The 16261-nt window shown below is 42.5% G+C and overlaps 1 protein-coding gene across 4 annotated transcripts in view; it reads left to right on the top strand.

The window, feature by feature from the left end:
* Positions 1–15106, top strand: part of fbxo41 (F-box protein 41) — a 44691-nt gene extending 29585 nt beyond the window's left edge. For all 4 annotated transcript variants that reach the window (XM_034583654.1, XM_034583680.1, XM_034583673.1 and 1 more), the window contains 11 exons: positions 619–826; positions 4319–4392; positions 8166–8542; positions 11144–11382; positions 11478–11593; positions 12038–12190; positions 12309–12404; positions 12512–12630; positions 12853–13011; positions 13295–13410; positions 14926–15106. In XM_034583654.1, coding sequence (XP_034439545.1) covers positions 619–826; positions 4319–4392; positions 8166–8542; positions 11144–11382; positions 11478–11593; positions 12038–12190; positions 12309–12404; positions 12512–12630; positions 12853–13011; positions 13295–13410; positions 14926–14988 — 1720 coding nt within the window. In that variant the 3' untranslated portion in view covers positions 14989–15106. The remainder of the gene's footprint in view (positions 1–618; positions 827–4318; positions 4393–8165; positions 8543–11143; positions 11383–11477; positions 11594–12037; positions 12191–12308; positions 12405–12511; positions 12631–12852; positions 13012–13294; positions 13411–14925) is intronic.
* The last annotated feature ends 1155 nt before the right edge of the window (positions 15107–16261 follow it).

Genomic DNA, 16261 nt, shown 5'->3' with positions numbered 1-16261 from the left:
CTCGCCCCCTCTCTTTCACTGTTCTCTCTCTCTCTCTCTCTCTCTCTCTCTCTCTCTCTCTCTCTCTCTCTCTCTCTCTCTCTCTCTCTCTGTGTGTTTGGATTGTGTATTTATCTCAGTCACCAGCCCTCAATGTGTGTAAAGTGCAGGACGGCAGCTGGTGTGTATGTGAGAGAGGTTTTGACAAAATACAGCGAGAGTCCTGAAGTCACATAAGGACCATTTGCTCAATATGTGCAGGAGCGTTTCAAGGGACTTTGGGGGCCTCAGGCAAAAGGGACCTAATAATAGTAAAGTTTAAGTGCACAGCCACCACCACCCTCCCTCAAGCCAAACCTCAATCCATACCAAAGCTTGTGGCATGGAGGCTTGTTGGGGGGGGGGGGGTTTCTGACCATGCTGACGTTGCAGTTGTCTGTACATAGCTGATCATAGAATTTAAAGCTCTTCTCACAAAATTGTTGGTGCTGTGGATGAACATAATCAGGGCCTGAGGTAATTGTCTGCTTTGCCCACCCTGTAGCAACGCCCCTCTACATGTGAGGTGTACATTTTTCGGTTGAAGAATGTGGCAATAATATCACCACCACCCCCCCCCCCCCCCACCTCTGCCTGCAGGGAGGTTGCCCAGATTGACCAGTTCCTCCAGGAGACGGCGGCGCGGGAAGCCAACGCCAAGGTGCGTCTGCAGCAGTTCATCGAGGAGCTGCTGGACCGCGCCGACCGCGCCGAAAAGCAGCTGCAGATCATCAGCAGCTGCGGCACAACACCGAACGGGAGCCTGGGACGCTGCAGCCTCCAGGCCTCGAAGGGCAATGGACGCCAGGTAATTTTATTCAGAAATAAGTCCCAATTTTATGATAATAAGTCCTAATATGACAAGAATTAAGTCCTGATTTTAAAATAAATACATTTTATGACTGACCTCCATTCGGGGAACACCCCAGCGATTGTTGGAAGTTGCAAACCGAGTCATCAATCGGCCCGATTATCCTTTAGTGTGCAGCAGCCTTTAGGAGCCAGAGTCTGCGCTGCAGCGATCGGGAGATGGAGCAGAGGGAGCGAGTTCTCATCAATACATGTGTTCTGGCTGTTTTGCCATTTTTGTAGCATCCATCAAAATCCTGCTGCTGGTAGATGAGGTAGAACAGAGAGATTTTTAATTTAGCATCAGGTTTTGGATTCTTATTATTTCCAGTTTTATTTTGACATCTCTTATGTGTCTGGTGGATGTTTTACTTCCTGGTTTTATCTGTTTTCCTGCTCTTGTGATCGTCTGTCCTGCCCTGCTGGGTTTCACCAGTGTCCATTCATCCCTGTCTCCCTCGTGTGTTCGGTCTCTGTGCTGCTACTTCGTCTCCTCAGTTCTGTTCCCCGGAGTTTGCTCATGCTTCTCATGTTTTTGAGTTTAAGTTTTCAGTTTGGTTGCCCGTCTGCCAACTGCAGCGTCTGTAAGACAGTTTTTTAAATATTTCTTTCCACATTATATGTTCTTTACTGCACCTTCCTGTGTTTGTCCTATTTCTGCCTTTTGGGTCTTTCACACTAATTTCTGAAATCCATTTCTTTATGCACTTGGCTCTGTGCAGTCTTACAGCTCCAGACCGAGCGTACACTAAGATGAGCCTGCAGGGATGTCTACATATATTAGACCATAACGTTTATACTGTATCTGCAGCTTGTTGTTGTTTAATCAAGGGCTGCTCACCCACTGGGGGATGTGTGGAGGACTTGTGTTTGCAAGGTGAATAGGAGACTAAGCATTCAGCATCAAAACAGTAGAAATATGAAAACTGTGTGGCAGATCCTGACCAGAGCGTGCACTCGTATAAAAGCCTCCCTCCTTCTTCAGAAATCACACATCAGATCTCTCTGCTTTGCCTCGACGATTTAGAAAAATAAAAATAAAGGCACAGACTGTTCTTATAAATGTCACTTATTGAAATAATTATTCAACACCTCTTGAAGAGGTGACCTGGTCCACACTGTACAAATGTGTGCTGCCATGGAAACCAGCACTTGCTCTTGCTCAAGGTTTCAGCATGATTTTAAATGAGATGTAATGTGGTGCAGATCTGCCCGAGAGAAATTCTGCTTCATTTTCACTTAGGTGTGAGTGATCCTCGTCTCTTCAGATCAGTATCACTGACACAAAGATATACAGTATATCTGCGTCTTCGTCTCACTCACCTTATAGAGAGCAGTCAGTAGTGGAGGTGCTGCTTTTTTTGTAATCATATAAGTAGCCTGTGAATGGAATTGGTTAACAGCATTTTAGTTGTAAACAATAACTAGACTGTCACTCAGTAAAGCACATAAGGCCCAACAGTGCCCTTAAATTCAAATTAGCCTTATAGCTAAACCCACATTATGTTACCTCAGCTACACATTGGTAGTAGTTACAGGTTTCTAGCATAACAACCCGCCCATGATCAACAGCCAATAATAGCCATGATCTCTTTGGATTTATAGTCAGTCGATGACTTGTCATGTCTCTACATGTGCTGTTCTTGGATTGTGAGTAATAAACATGTACATGTGTGGAGTCAGACAGTGGTCGACCCATCTAACCACACACCTTCACAACCTGGCTCTCCATTTCTCTGGCATCAGCAGGGTGATCGCCCTTTACCACCCGAGAGACAGGTTTTACAGTCACAGGGGTATTTTAAGACCGACAGCGACTGAGAGCAAGAAGGAGAAATAGATTGAAAAATTGAGTTTTGGACCAAATTTGATGTGTTTTTTCTTATTTCATCCATTGTGTGAGATGTGTCCCTCCTTTGCTTTTTACTGCAGCCTGGTCAGAAAAACCAATGTTCGTGTGTTTGCCTCTTTCCTCCACGGTCCTTTTCCACTGGCACTAAGCCAGAAACAAGCTGAGCGAGTAGAACATAGAGAGAGAGAAGAGAGAGAGTTTGAGCACATTTTCCCTCAGTGACATGTTGCCAGTCTGGTGCACATACTCCCACCTGGCACCACCTCACACATACACATGGGTGTACGCACACACGTACAAACACTACACTCAGCATGTGAGAGGAACAAGGAGTGTTTTGCTCTCAGGCAAACAGAACGAGTGAGAGTCAGATTACACATCCACCACTAAATACACTTAGAAATATGGACCTGCTTTCAGGGCTGCAGCTTCATTATGTGTTGCTGGAGTTGAGTGTTTGTTGGTCAGCAAGTCTTTTCCATCCAACATTTCATTTGAGAACAAGATATCTGAACACCTTTTTTTCATTTATGACTTTGATGACCCCCCCCCCCCCCCCCCCCACCCCCCCCCCCCTGCGATATCGAGGTTTCGCTGATACACGTGCTTAACTAATCAAGTCAATCTTAACAGTCAATCATGAGGTTTCACCCTGTTTTTATAGCAAATATCTAAACTAACTGTAAAAGTTAGCACTTTAAACAAACATCGGTGTGATAGAACTAAAAAGGTCAGAAACAATCTTCAATGAGAATTTATTGAACGTGTACTTTCACCTCTTTTTGGCCCATCCACTAACATGGGGAGGGTTTATCACCTATACTGCAACCAGCCACTAGGGGTGATCAAGAGGATTTGGCATCACTACACAGGGAGGTGTTTTAGCATCCATCTGTATATACAGTCTATAGCTGCTGAGCAAATTCATGCACTCTGGTCATATTTCATTAGACTAAAACGATCTTAACCATCTTTGTCTTGTTTAACCACCATCTACATCATCATCTACATCAATGTGACGCTTTAATCAGCTGCCATGTTTGTGCTCAAATCTGTAAACTGAAGTGAGATGAAACCACCAAACCTCTAATCAGTGAACAAACTCTGTTGCTCTTTTCAATATTGATTAAAACATCTGAGATGTCAGATCCTGTTTGAAATATTTGTAGAAAACCTCCCCATGATAATTTGATGACAAAATATTACACTGTTAAATTTGCTATTTGATTTTTTTATTCCCTTTCAATTAGAATGATATAAATCAGTCTGTTTGATAGACACAGACAACTGGTTGATAATGGTATTAAGACGCTTCGGTGCTTAAGTTTGAGTTTATTGTCTTTCATTATATTATTGAATATTTTAAAATACAAATTTCTCTCATTGAACATAACAAAACTCTCATATACTGTAGATTTCCATCAGGGAAAACAGAAAAATGAGTGACAACCTTGATGTATCATTCTTTAGGGGGTTAGGAATATACTTGCATTTGGCACAACAACCATATCGCTGCGTATATGATACCAGAGCCTTGGACACGTGAGGAAGTTAAAAGTACTGAGTCATTGTAATAATAACTCCTTTGTTTCTCTGCAGAGAAACTCCAGCCTCTCTGGAAGCACAAGGGGCATGTACCAGGTATCAGACCGACGTTCGTCCCCCAGCACAGGGTAAGTCAGCACCTTGCTCTCGTTCCACATTTATGGACAATCCACACCTTCATGACCTTGAAACCCTCGAGACTGTATTGTAAACCCTCCCAAGTCTCACTGTGCCATAAGAAGCTTAATGAGACGAGTGAAAATCCTCATTTACTGGTCCTCTCGCTAACAGGAAGGACAGAGAAGATTACCCTTGTTCCGAACTGCCTTATTACACATAGTGTTCTTTAGATCCATCCACCTATTATTTATACAGCTTATCCTCTGAGGTTCGCACAGGGGCTGGAGCCAATCCCAGCTGACACTGGGCGAGAGGCAGGATAGACTGACAGGTCACCAGTGTATCACAAGGCCAAACAAACACAGGCAAACAACCATTCACACTCACATTCACACTTGAATACATGTTAGATTCTCGAAGTGTCCTTGAGCAAGATATTGAACCCGAATTGCCCCCTATAGAAAAAAGTGCTGCCCATAGATGCACTCTATGAATGTGTGCGAAGAATGTGAAGCGTTTTATAAATACAAAGGATTTACCATTTACCATTCTTTAGATAGTAATACACATGTTGGCATCTTCTTTGAGGGTCAGCTGATAAGGGAGCAGTGAAATGTGTTTATTTGAAAAGAAACTGTTTCCTGGTCCCGCTGGAGATTTTGTGGCTTTTTCCTGTCAGATGTATTTGGTGCACTTCATCTTTTTTACCTGTAGCGAGCTGCTGCAGTGAAACTGTCACAGAGCTTGTAACCACCTTCCAAAGCACTGGCTGCTGCTGCTCTTTGGGGGAACACTTGTCAGTCCTGTGTGGGTAAATGTGGACCAACACGCCAGCAGCAGAAAAACTGTGAAACCAGTGGATTTGCCAGAGTTACAACCTGTGTGACCTATATTTTAATGTCATTGGAATTTCAAAATCAAGACATTGTATTGTAGATATCTCCACAAGCACTTTCTCAGCAGATAGTACATGTACGTTTCAGCACATTAGGTTTCTGCAGCATCGACAGCACTTAGGTTTTAGATAAATGGATTAGTTGATCAACGACAAATTATTCATCAACATTTTTCATAATCAACAAATCGTTTGTTGATTATTAAGCAAATTGCTGAACCGTCAAATGTGAGGATTTGCTGCTTTACCACGTTTTAAATGATTACATCTGAAAATTTAAATACATTTTTATCATATTTTCCACCAAATGCTTAATAGATAAAGAGACTGTTTGTTGTCGCTCTAATTTATTCACACAGTAACAGATGTAAATTAAGAATCATGTGACTCCTCCTCTTAAATCCGTTTTCACACTCTGACGTTCAACATTAATATTCATATGCACCATAGTGTTGGACACTAATATGTGATGTAATAGATCATGTTTTTAGTCCAAGACTCTCACTGAGTAACAGCACTGAGATGCAGATTGGACATGAGGTGTGACTTTTTATATCCTGGTCTCTGCTGGAGGTTTCAGACACATGGCGCTGCCATTACACCCTGACTAACACAACTGTCATCCCCAGTATCTACGTGAACGTGTTTCCTAATGTGATGTCACACAAAACCTGTCAGGCCTTCCCCTTTGAATCATGGACACACGCACACGCACGCACAAACAGTGGCCCAACAACATCCCTCGGAACCTCCTGTCTCATGTTATAAAAAGATCTTCATCAGTAAAGATATTCCTGTGACTCGCTGTAGTAAAGGTTATCGTCTCACATGTGCAACAGCTTGAGTCATTTATTGATTCTGATCTCATCAAGAATTGAAGCCACAATCACCAATGTACTTGTGGCAAATTTGCAGCAAAATATTTTAACTTTTTGAAATCTCTATATTGATCCCTAGTTTTATTATTATTATTATTATTATTATTATTATTATTATTATTTCTTACATAAAGACACAATACGTCTTTTACAAATCGATTTGCACACTAAGAATCGATACAAGAGTCTGTGTGTTTCTTCTACTGATTTCTGTTGTTATTTTCTCTCTGATGCTACTGTGCTACGCGCCGGAATGATTGATTAGCAGTTGCTGCAGTAATCACAAGCTTGTTATGATTGGAATCACCCAGTATCCTTTGTCTTAATGTTGATTTAATGCTGACCAAACATTATTATCGTCATTATGTTTAAGAATTGGCTCATTAGCCTGCACTTTACTGTTTAATTTGTGGCTAAACGTATATACTTCATCTTCTGTGCTTCACTTGTTATTGTTGAGGTGGGCTATACCTGCAGGATCAGACTCACTTTCTCTTTTATTCCCAAAACGATTTAAACAGATAATTTGACTCTTCTCATTTTGAGTTCTGAGAAAAAGGAAAATGTCCCAGTTTTTCAGAGGCTGATATTTGTAACCGTTCATTACTTGTGCCGGCTCTGAAGTTATTTTAAGCCCTATCCCAGCACATATGTACAAAAGCTGCCCTCGTTCTACTATAAATTCTCTGAGATGCTGCTGTTCCGTGTCAGTCGTACTGCAACGCCTGCTCTTAGAAGTGTTTCAGTCGAATTAAATAGCAACACCCCTGTGTAGAGAGAAGTCTTTACTGAAAACAGTGAAACCTCAAAACCCTAATTAATTACAAATTTGTATTTGTGAAAAACAAAGACGACAAGAAAACAGTGTAAAATGGCAGATTGGGGTTTTACCGAGGTTCAAGTGAAAGATTCATTCTTTGCAGTGAGTCTCAGCAGGTCACTACCCACAAGACCCTAAACCACAATGTTTTTACACAGTGGTTTTTGATAAGTGGATTAATGATCTTGAAATGTGTGTTCAAGTGTATTTTATGACCTTCAGTCAGAGACAGACTGTTTCCAGGAAACTGTCTTTAGCTTTACATTTATCGTAAAGACAGGAGGTGTGAGAAAGTGAGTCAGACACAAACAGAACAATGTGGTTTATTCAGTCACATTCAACAAGGTTTGCTCCGACCTGGAGAAACAAAACAACAGAAACAGATGACACAGCAGAGGAGAGTTCCTCAGGCCGCGACTCAGCAGTTCACTCACATCTCAACAACAAGGGACAGAAGATGGTAATGTTTTCGTATTTTGGCCAGAGAACACTGATGGATTGAAAGAGGAGTGAAAGAATCCATCTTTGTCAACTGGGAAAAACCAGCACTTAACAGAGGCGGTGGTTTACTGAACCGACTGTCAGCCTCCCACAATGTCCTCGAGTGAAAAAGTATTTATTTTCATGTTGATCATGTCTTTACCGTTGATGTCGAAAAGGGCTTTTCAATCTTCCACTTTAATCCCATTTCAATTGTATTCCTTATTATTTTTAATATTCAAATTTTAAATGACATTTTAAATAAAAAATGAAGCCTATTATCACTATGTAACATTTATACCTCCAGAGATTTGGTTTTTTAGCTATTCTCTCCGAGGGCCTTGTGCAGTTCAAAGCAAAACAGACAGTGAAAATGATCGTTTTGACATCGTACGAGCAAAAGTACTCGTTTCGAAAAATTTGCAATGTCTATATTTGTAGAATATGTCACAGAGACATGAAAACATCAGTTGAAGGGCAGTTTTCTTTTCTGGTGCACGCTCTCTTAACCTAACCTAGGTTAAGGTTAGGATAAGGGTTAGGGTGGTAACTATGGTTATGGTTATAGTAAGTCTCCAGACTTGTGCTGTTTCCCAAAATTCATCTCTACAGCTCTAATGTGTAACAGACTTCTCATGTGCTCTCCTGTCAAAAAGAAATCAATCTTTCAATCATCACTCATGCTCCACTTCCTCTCTTCTGCTGCAGAGCATCAGGGCGGATCAAGTCCGTGTCGCAGGGATCGGGTGGTTATGACAGTGACAGCGTCGAGATGCATCCCATGGAGGACTGTCCCGAGGCTCAGTACTATCACATGCAGTGTCGGCTGGGTGAGGGTTACGAGCGCTCCCCTGGATGCGGCTCCAGGAACTGGGGTCTCCGTAAACAGGCGATCCAGAACTGGCAGCGGCGACCTTACAGGAACAGCACCGAAGGCGAGGAGGGAGACGTGTCGGACGTGGGCTCCCGGACGACCGAGTCTGAGATGGAGATGTGGGAGCAGGATAGGAGAGCCGTGGCTGAGGTACAGCAGTCCGCCGCGCCCTATCCCCACCACGGCAGGGCAGGATACCGCCCTAACATAGGTGAGGCCTCTCTGTGAAGCTACTCAGAGCAGATGAGCTGGTGTTTGTTAGAAATCCACACACATCATCTCACACGCTCTCTCTGGTGCAACGTCCGAGCTGCAGCTCAGACACTCGGGAGCCAGGAGTCACAGAATGAAAGGTCTGGTGGTGTTTCCCTGCAGACTCCGAGCTGCTGTGGATTTAGGTCGGGTTGAGTTCCACAGATCCTTCTTCAAACTGAGGGTGGATCAGACATGTGCATATATGGTCAACTTGGAGGGAGCCGGCCTCATGTCTGCTGCAGTGTGTAAACACGACAATATAAACACTTCATGAGAAACGACAAAACAAAAACTCTCTTACAAATATTTTATTTTCCAAAGAATTTTTCTAATCCAATTCCATTTTCAAAACTGGAAAAAAAGGGTAGATAGACGGTGTCGTAAGCTGTACACTGTTTAAAAAGACTCATTTTGGTTGTGTAAGATAACTTATAACTTATAATTCAGTCCTCACTTTTTCAATGGACTGTTTGAGGGTTAAGAAATGGTTTTAGGGTCGGGATGTTTGTTGTGTTTAAGGTCAGGCTAAGGGTTAGGGTTAGGCATTTAGTTTGGATGGTCAAGGTTAGGGTTAGGGGCTGGGGAATGCATTAGGCCAATAAGCGTCCTCACTAAGATACACATCATCCAATTACATGATGTTTCCAAAGCTTTACGCCACAGCAACAATCAAGATATTGAATGATGATTATTTGTGAAGCTGTTTCTGTGGTGAAGAATGAATGCAAAAAAGCCAGAAGCTAAAGCTCCAGTGAGTTCAATTTTTTTTGTGTATAATTTGCACAAAATTACAGACGCAGAGTGAAAAAGTTGAAAAATAAACCTAATTTCTTTATTATTAACGACAGCATACTGTTTATTTTATGCAAACACACCTTAATGTAATTGTGCTGTGCTCTTGATTTTGTGTTAAATGATTTAGTAATCATTTAAGAAACTCTGTTAATATGGTTGCTTGTAGCGATTATAATTGGCATTAATCAAAAGGCTCATTTTCCCTGAGGTGTATTTACTTTAGTCTCTGCATGTTGTGTCAGTGCAGTTGATGAGTTAAGTCGTACACTGCAGTAACTCCTTTACTCTCTGCTCTGAGGTTCTTTTTTTTTTAGACATTGAACATATTTGTAATTGTCCGACGCCGTTTGTCTGTTGTATCGTCCCAGTTCCTCCTCTGTGCGGTCTGTAATGAGCCATGTAAAACGACCGCTAATCATAATGGCACATTTCTACAGCTCCACCACAGATTGTACATCTCTCTGTTCACTTCCTGCGCTGCCAAGATCCTTAAACTCACTGCTGCTGCTGCTGCTGCTGCTGCTCTCCACTTTTCTCCGCCTGCTGTCGTCTTTGGTCCGAATAGCAGGTGGAGCGATGCAGTCTGGGAAGGAGAGAAACTGGGCCAGAGCCTTATGACAAATTTGTATGACTGCCCCATTAAGCTCAAACGTTTTTCTCACATAACGCTCAACATGTTTACTGGCGTTCCTCCGCTCTGACGTAGCTCTCCTTATTGGGAGAGTCCCTGCCAGGTTTGATCAGATGGTATGTAGCTACTTGCACACTTTTCCCTCAGCGTGCAACACACAACTCGGCTTTTTTAGTTCATTTTGCGGTCTTGAGCGTGGGTGGTGTGTGTGTGTGTGTGTGTGTGTGTGTGTGTGTGTGTGAGAGAGAGAGAGAGAGAGAGACAGAGAAAGAGTGAGAGTGTAAGCAATGGTTCATAGCCCTGATGGTTTTGAACAGACGCCTTCCAAGGCCAAAGATGAAATGAGTCATCCAGGAGCAATCTTGCTGGGAGGGATAAGCTGAGCCTGCACTGCACACGTGGTGTCAGCCAATAGATAGACACCGATAAATATACTGTAAGTAAAGAGAAGGAAAAAACATGTAGTGTGTTGACTTGTTGAAGGTTGGCGCCACCATGTGACAGAATGTCTGTTCACATTAAGTCGTATTTACCTCAGTTTGTTTTGAAATCTGCTTCAGAAAATCAGCTCGTCTACAGTAATAGAAGGAAAATTAATTTCTCCCGGGAGTTTAATTCACTGAATTCACTCATTTTACACAATGATAATCATAAAGATTATATATTATACGTGATGATGGAGAAATTGTAATAATATGAAATGATAAGGACAGTTGTGGTCTTTATTACCTCCAAGCATGTTGGGTTATTGCCTGCATTTGTTGGTTTCTCTGTTATTTTGCAGGAGTATGCAAAAACTACTGGACATATTTCCCCCAAACTTACATTTTGGTGTGGATGCAGATCAGGAGACAGATGCAGGAAAAAAATGTTTTCACTTTGTTTAACTTTGAGAGATTTTGGCATTAGGTGTTATTCAACATTTATCTTGATTTCACAGAGAATAATTCATGGCTTCTGATTTTTTTTAAAAACCTGGCATGTTTAGGAGGCTGATATTATTGAGTTTGTGCAATGTGGGGCAGATCTAGATCAAATCCATTATCAAAAAACACAGTTTTCTTTTTATTTAAGGTATTCCTCCTTTGAAGTGTTCATAGAATTCAAAGACCTGGATATTTCTCGCCACAGGTCGGTCAGAAGGAGTCTACGGCAAACCGTGTCGTTATGAAAAGAGCCCGTCCAGATCCAACGAAGTGATCAGTCCGGAGATCCTGAAGATGCGGGCGGCCCTCTTCTGCATCTTCACCTACCTGGACACGAAAACCCTCCTGAGGGCTGCGGAGGTCTGCCGGGACTGGAAGTTCGTGGCTCGCCACCCGGCCGTGTGGACCAGAGTGCTCCTGGAGAACGCTCGCATTTCTTCCAAGGTGAACACAGTCAATAATAATCAGCAGGGTTATAGGAGCAGGAGCATATTTGCTGTGTATTCTGAATGTTTTCACCTGTCGTGTTTCTCTCGTAGTTTCTGAGCACGGTGTCTCAGTGGTGCACTCAGACGCACTCGCTCATCCTGCAAAACCTGAAACCGCGACAGCGAGGCAAGAAGGAAACCAAGGAGGACTACCTTAAAAGCACACGGTGAGACGCACATGCAGAGACAGCTGCACACGGTTTTAAAAATATTACGCAATCAATGGGAGGTACTTAATATTTAGTTTACTGCTATTGATGTGGATGAGAGGAAGCCAACAGGAGGAGAATATACGATTGCTCCCAGATGTTTTTGAGCCCTTTGATAATGATCAGCATGTAAAATATCAGTTTTCATCTCCTGAAACAAAACAAGTCGAGGTTTGACGTGAGTGGAAAGAGTTTTAAATCCTGTGCGAGGGAGAAAGCGTTTTCTATAGGTTGAAGATGCTCTTAAATTGTTCTTCTTGCACGCAGCATATTGCCACTAACTTTTTCAGGAACATTTTGTTCTGTACCATAAGTGGCAGAAGTGCTGTTCTGAAGGACAGGAGAATTACTGTACTTCCTCTGTCTCCGTCTCCGTCTTTTCTCGTTGACCTTCCATCTAAGTGGCTGTCTGGAGGAGGGTCTGGAGGCGCTGCTAAAGGCCACAGGAAGCAACCTGCTGATACTGAAGATTTCCCACTGCCCCAACCTGCTGACGGATCGCTCCCTGTGGCTGGCCAGCTGCTACTGCCGAGCTCTGCAGGCTGTCACCTACAGGTACATCACAACTCCTCGGCCTTATCTTACTTTAATAAAACTATAAATTCCTATAAAAGTACAGCAGGTTTCATATTTGTATTAATAAACCTGAGTTATTGTATCCATTGTGTTGCAGGAGTGCCACAGACCCAGTTGGTCAAGAGGTGATCTGGGCCCTCGGAGCAGGTTGTAGAGACATCATCTCCCTACAGGTGGCACCACTACACCCATGGTAATGTACAGAAGTATCTCTACAACTTTAATAAATGCTATATGTGTTGTGATAACTAAACGGTAGTTAAATCGCTCTATATAGATTTCCTTTCTTGTCTCTTTCAGCCAACAACCGGCTCGTTTCAGTAACCGATGTCTGCAGACCATCGGAAGATGTTGGCCACACCTCCGTGCTCTCGGTGTGGGTGGGGCCGGATGTGGCATTCAGGGTTTGGCCTCACTGGGTAATTGTTCCTTATAAAACATGTCATTAAGCATGGAGTCATTTTTGTATCGTGACTGCAGTGACTGAAATGAACACGGTTATCAGTGTTATCCTAGTTTTGTTAAAATGTGCTGAAAAAGTAATTTCACCAGGTTTTGTATCCAAACATTCTATTTATTATCAGTAAAAATATTAGTGTAGCATTAACACCATATCAAATGTGCTGGATTTCCTCCACCAGCGAGGAACTGCATGCGTCTGCAGGTGCTGGAGTTGGACCATGTGAGTGAGATCAACCAGGAGGTGGCAGCAGAGGTTTGCAGAGAAGGCCTGAAGGGTCTGGAGATGCTGGTGCTCACGTCCACACCGGTCACCCCGAAAGCCCTGCTCCACTTCAACAGTGAGTTGAAGATAGATAGATGGACGGATGGATGGATGGATGGATAGATAGAGAGAGATTTAGGGCACATGTTACTGTTTCCTCTATGATTGTAAAGGGCCTTTATTCAAATCCGGTACCAAGAAATATTTTGCATTCTGTTTAAGGCAATGGCTCTAAAACTGTGTAGGTTCCCATTTCAAGACTTTGAAAAACTAAGGTGCATCTACAGACAAATAAAATATCACTGATGCAGAAAAACTAATTCATGATAAACACCTAAATCCTCCGTCCTCTCATGTAGGTGTTTGCCGCAACCTGAAGTCCATCGTGGTGCAGATCGGTATAGAAGACTACTTTGAGGACCCCAACAGTCCTGAAGCCAGAAAACTGTTTGATGAGATGGTGAACAAGCTGCAGGTAACCGTGGCATCACACATAACACTCACAGGTTCCCAGCAGTAAGAAACGTATTGTTTTCAGTCAGCTCATCACATTCCCCTCATTAATACCTTCACGGCCACTATTGTCCCCTGCTTTATTTGGCCCTTAAATGATTCCACACTCAGAAACCCTCCAGTACTTGTTATTCACTTGACAGAAAATGAATTGGCATAAGTTTTGACACTTGATTTTCGTTTAATTACTCATTAAAGTAATTCTTAACATAGAAATGCTTTAAATTCACTGGTGCCTGTTTCTTCTAAGTGAATATTTGTGAAGTTCCTCGTCATCTATGATAGTAAACACAGATTTTTCCACTACCTTTAGAATTTTTATAAATCATTAAAGATTAAAATGGCACTTTGCTTTTAATTTAGCTTTGATGTTACCAACTATTGTTATAATTTTATGTTTTATTTTATTTGTTTTTATTCTTTTCTCATCTGTAACATTTGTGCTCTAATGCTTTTAGTTCTTCAAAGCATCTTGTTACTGTGTTTCGAAAGGTATTATTTAAATACTTTTTGTAATAATTATTACTCAGTAGAGGACATGCCTTTGCCCAATTGTTCCCTTCAATCCAATCAAAATGCACCAAATTCCACACACTCAGTAGTGTAAAAAAACGTTTTGTATCTGTATTCAGGACAATGCCAAAGTTTCAATGTGTTTTTTTTTTTGGTCCAACCACATCCTTCCACCAGATTTGTGGAAATCCACTCAGTAGTTTCTGTGTAATCCTGCTGACAAACCAACCAACCAACCAAAAGACAGGGGCGTTTGAGGCCCTGGGGTTCTGGGGCCCCTGGGCCAGTGCTCACTTGGTAATCCATACACTCATTCCTTTATTGTATAACTACTCCTCCATCCATCCAGTGCAGTCAGTTTTGACTGTGTGAAGGTAATGACTAACACGGAGGGTCGCTCTGTAAACAGACGTCTGAACTCTCTTACGCATCTTGTATCTTGTTTTTCTTTACCACCATTTATCAACAGTTGAGCTAATAGTTGCTCAGAGGATGAGCTGCGTCTATTTTTACTGCAACCACTCACCATTTAAACCATGACTCAGTGGTTGAGGTCCCAGTGTTCGGCTGCTGGTTGTGGATGTCGGGTCAGTTTTTTTATAGCTGACCACACACAAAAACAAAACATAAGTAAAACCTGGGATTTCACGGCTTTTTAAAAAAAGATCTGTTTATGAGTCAGTCTTTACAGTGTGTTCTTCTTGATGTTATACTCAAGATGGTGCGCTTGCTCACAGCCGTTAGGTAACCTCTCGAAAAGCTGCAACCAGCCAGAATGTATTTTTATCTCTCGCTCTTTTTGCTCTGAAAGAGAAGCCAAAGTTCTCCTCGTGCTCTTTCTGTGAATTTCATGAGAGAGAGAAAACAATATTTGTCCTTCAGGTATTGCGAGAAAAAAAAGCAATTGAAGCTTTTATTGATATGAGATTAACATTTTTGAATTTCTTCCATCCTTTTCTTTCAGGCTCTGAAGAAGAGACCTGGCTTCTCCAAAATCCTCCACGTAAAAGCAGACAGTCTCTGCTAACGTCTTTTGCTCAGACTCTTCTTCGTCTTGGTGAGGCGCCATCTTGGCTCCTGTCAGTCAGAAAGACCCAGCTGTTTTGAGGCCACTGTGTGGGGCTGAATGTGTCCGCGGCACCGACTGAAACCAAACAGACGTTCAGCATAATGGACCAGAACCGAGGCTCAATGTAAAAACTTGACACAGAAACATCTCATTTACTTTTCCAGTTATGGGAATGACAGAAACAAGGTCAGGAGGCGTATTTGGACATTTTACATATGAGATAAAGGGCCTCGCACTCGAATAACAACAACACAAGATCCCCGTTTCTCAGTCGAGTTTTTGCGTTCACCATAAAAACGGATTCACGTCGTCGCACAAAGCTCAGACCCCCTTTTTCGTAAAACCGCCTGGAGCTGAGTGACAGCGCTGTATTTAACCGTCTGCATCCACATAACGCTTGATGTAAAATAAAACCAGAGACGACCTTCAGCTCATTATACAGCAAACACACTCACCACAGAGAGGAACAACAAATGGCAAGTTTAAGCAATTAATTTTCTCAAAAGGTCTTTAATGATTAGAGTCTTGAAACAGGAGCTCCATGTTTTGTGTTCGCGTGGACGAGTGGATGTTGAAACACACCAGGAATCGAATACGTGGTTTCCATCCCAGTTTTTCACTGCACAACTGTTCGTAGAAACCTGACGACGGACGGCGTTCAGCGCTACCTGCTTCCACCCAGAACACAAACGTGCCGCACCAGCTCCAGGCACAGCGGCGGACGGCCTCAACCGTCACACACAGACCTTCTATACAGTCTCAAAACCTCTGCATGGCGATGATGCATTTTGCCTCTTCTACCATCCTCTGCTTCCTCGCGTGAACAGGATCATGTCACAAACCTGGACTCTGCGCCTTTTCCTTATTTTAAATCACTGTAGAATCTGTGATCTGAGAGGATGGGATGCAGCGTCTGATGTTTCTCTTCAATAAGCCGGGGGAAATGGTCCATAATGCATTTCTCTCAAAAACCAGTGCCATTTGGAACAATGTCTGTCTTCAGTCCCAGTGAGCGTCTTCTCCAATGTGCCATTAATGAGGGAAGAAGAAGAAGGATAAGTGCAAGCAGCTCTCTCTGCGTGTTGAGTTTCCTGTGAACATGGTCTCCAAGTGTTGTTGTTGTGTTTATATATCATGAAGGTTTCATACTTATCATACTGGATTGTGCCATTCCTCGTCATAGGGCTTATCATGTATTTATTTATCAGCTGACACCCTCTGGCTCCCTCTG

This window comes from Hippoglossus hippoglossus, chromosome 1 (assembly GCF_009819705.1).
Source record: "Hippoglossus hippoglossus isolate fHipHip1 chromosome 1, fHipHip1.pri, whole genome shotgun sequence".
NCBI lineage: Eukaryota > Metazoa > Chordata > Actinopteri > Pleuronectiformes > Pleuronectidae > Hippoglossus > Hippoglossus hippoglossus.
This window is presented reverse-complemented; position numbering and strand designations above follow the sequence as displayed.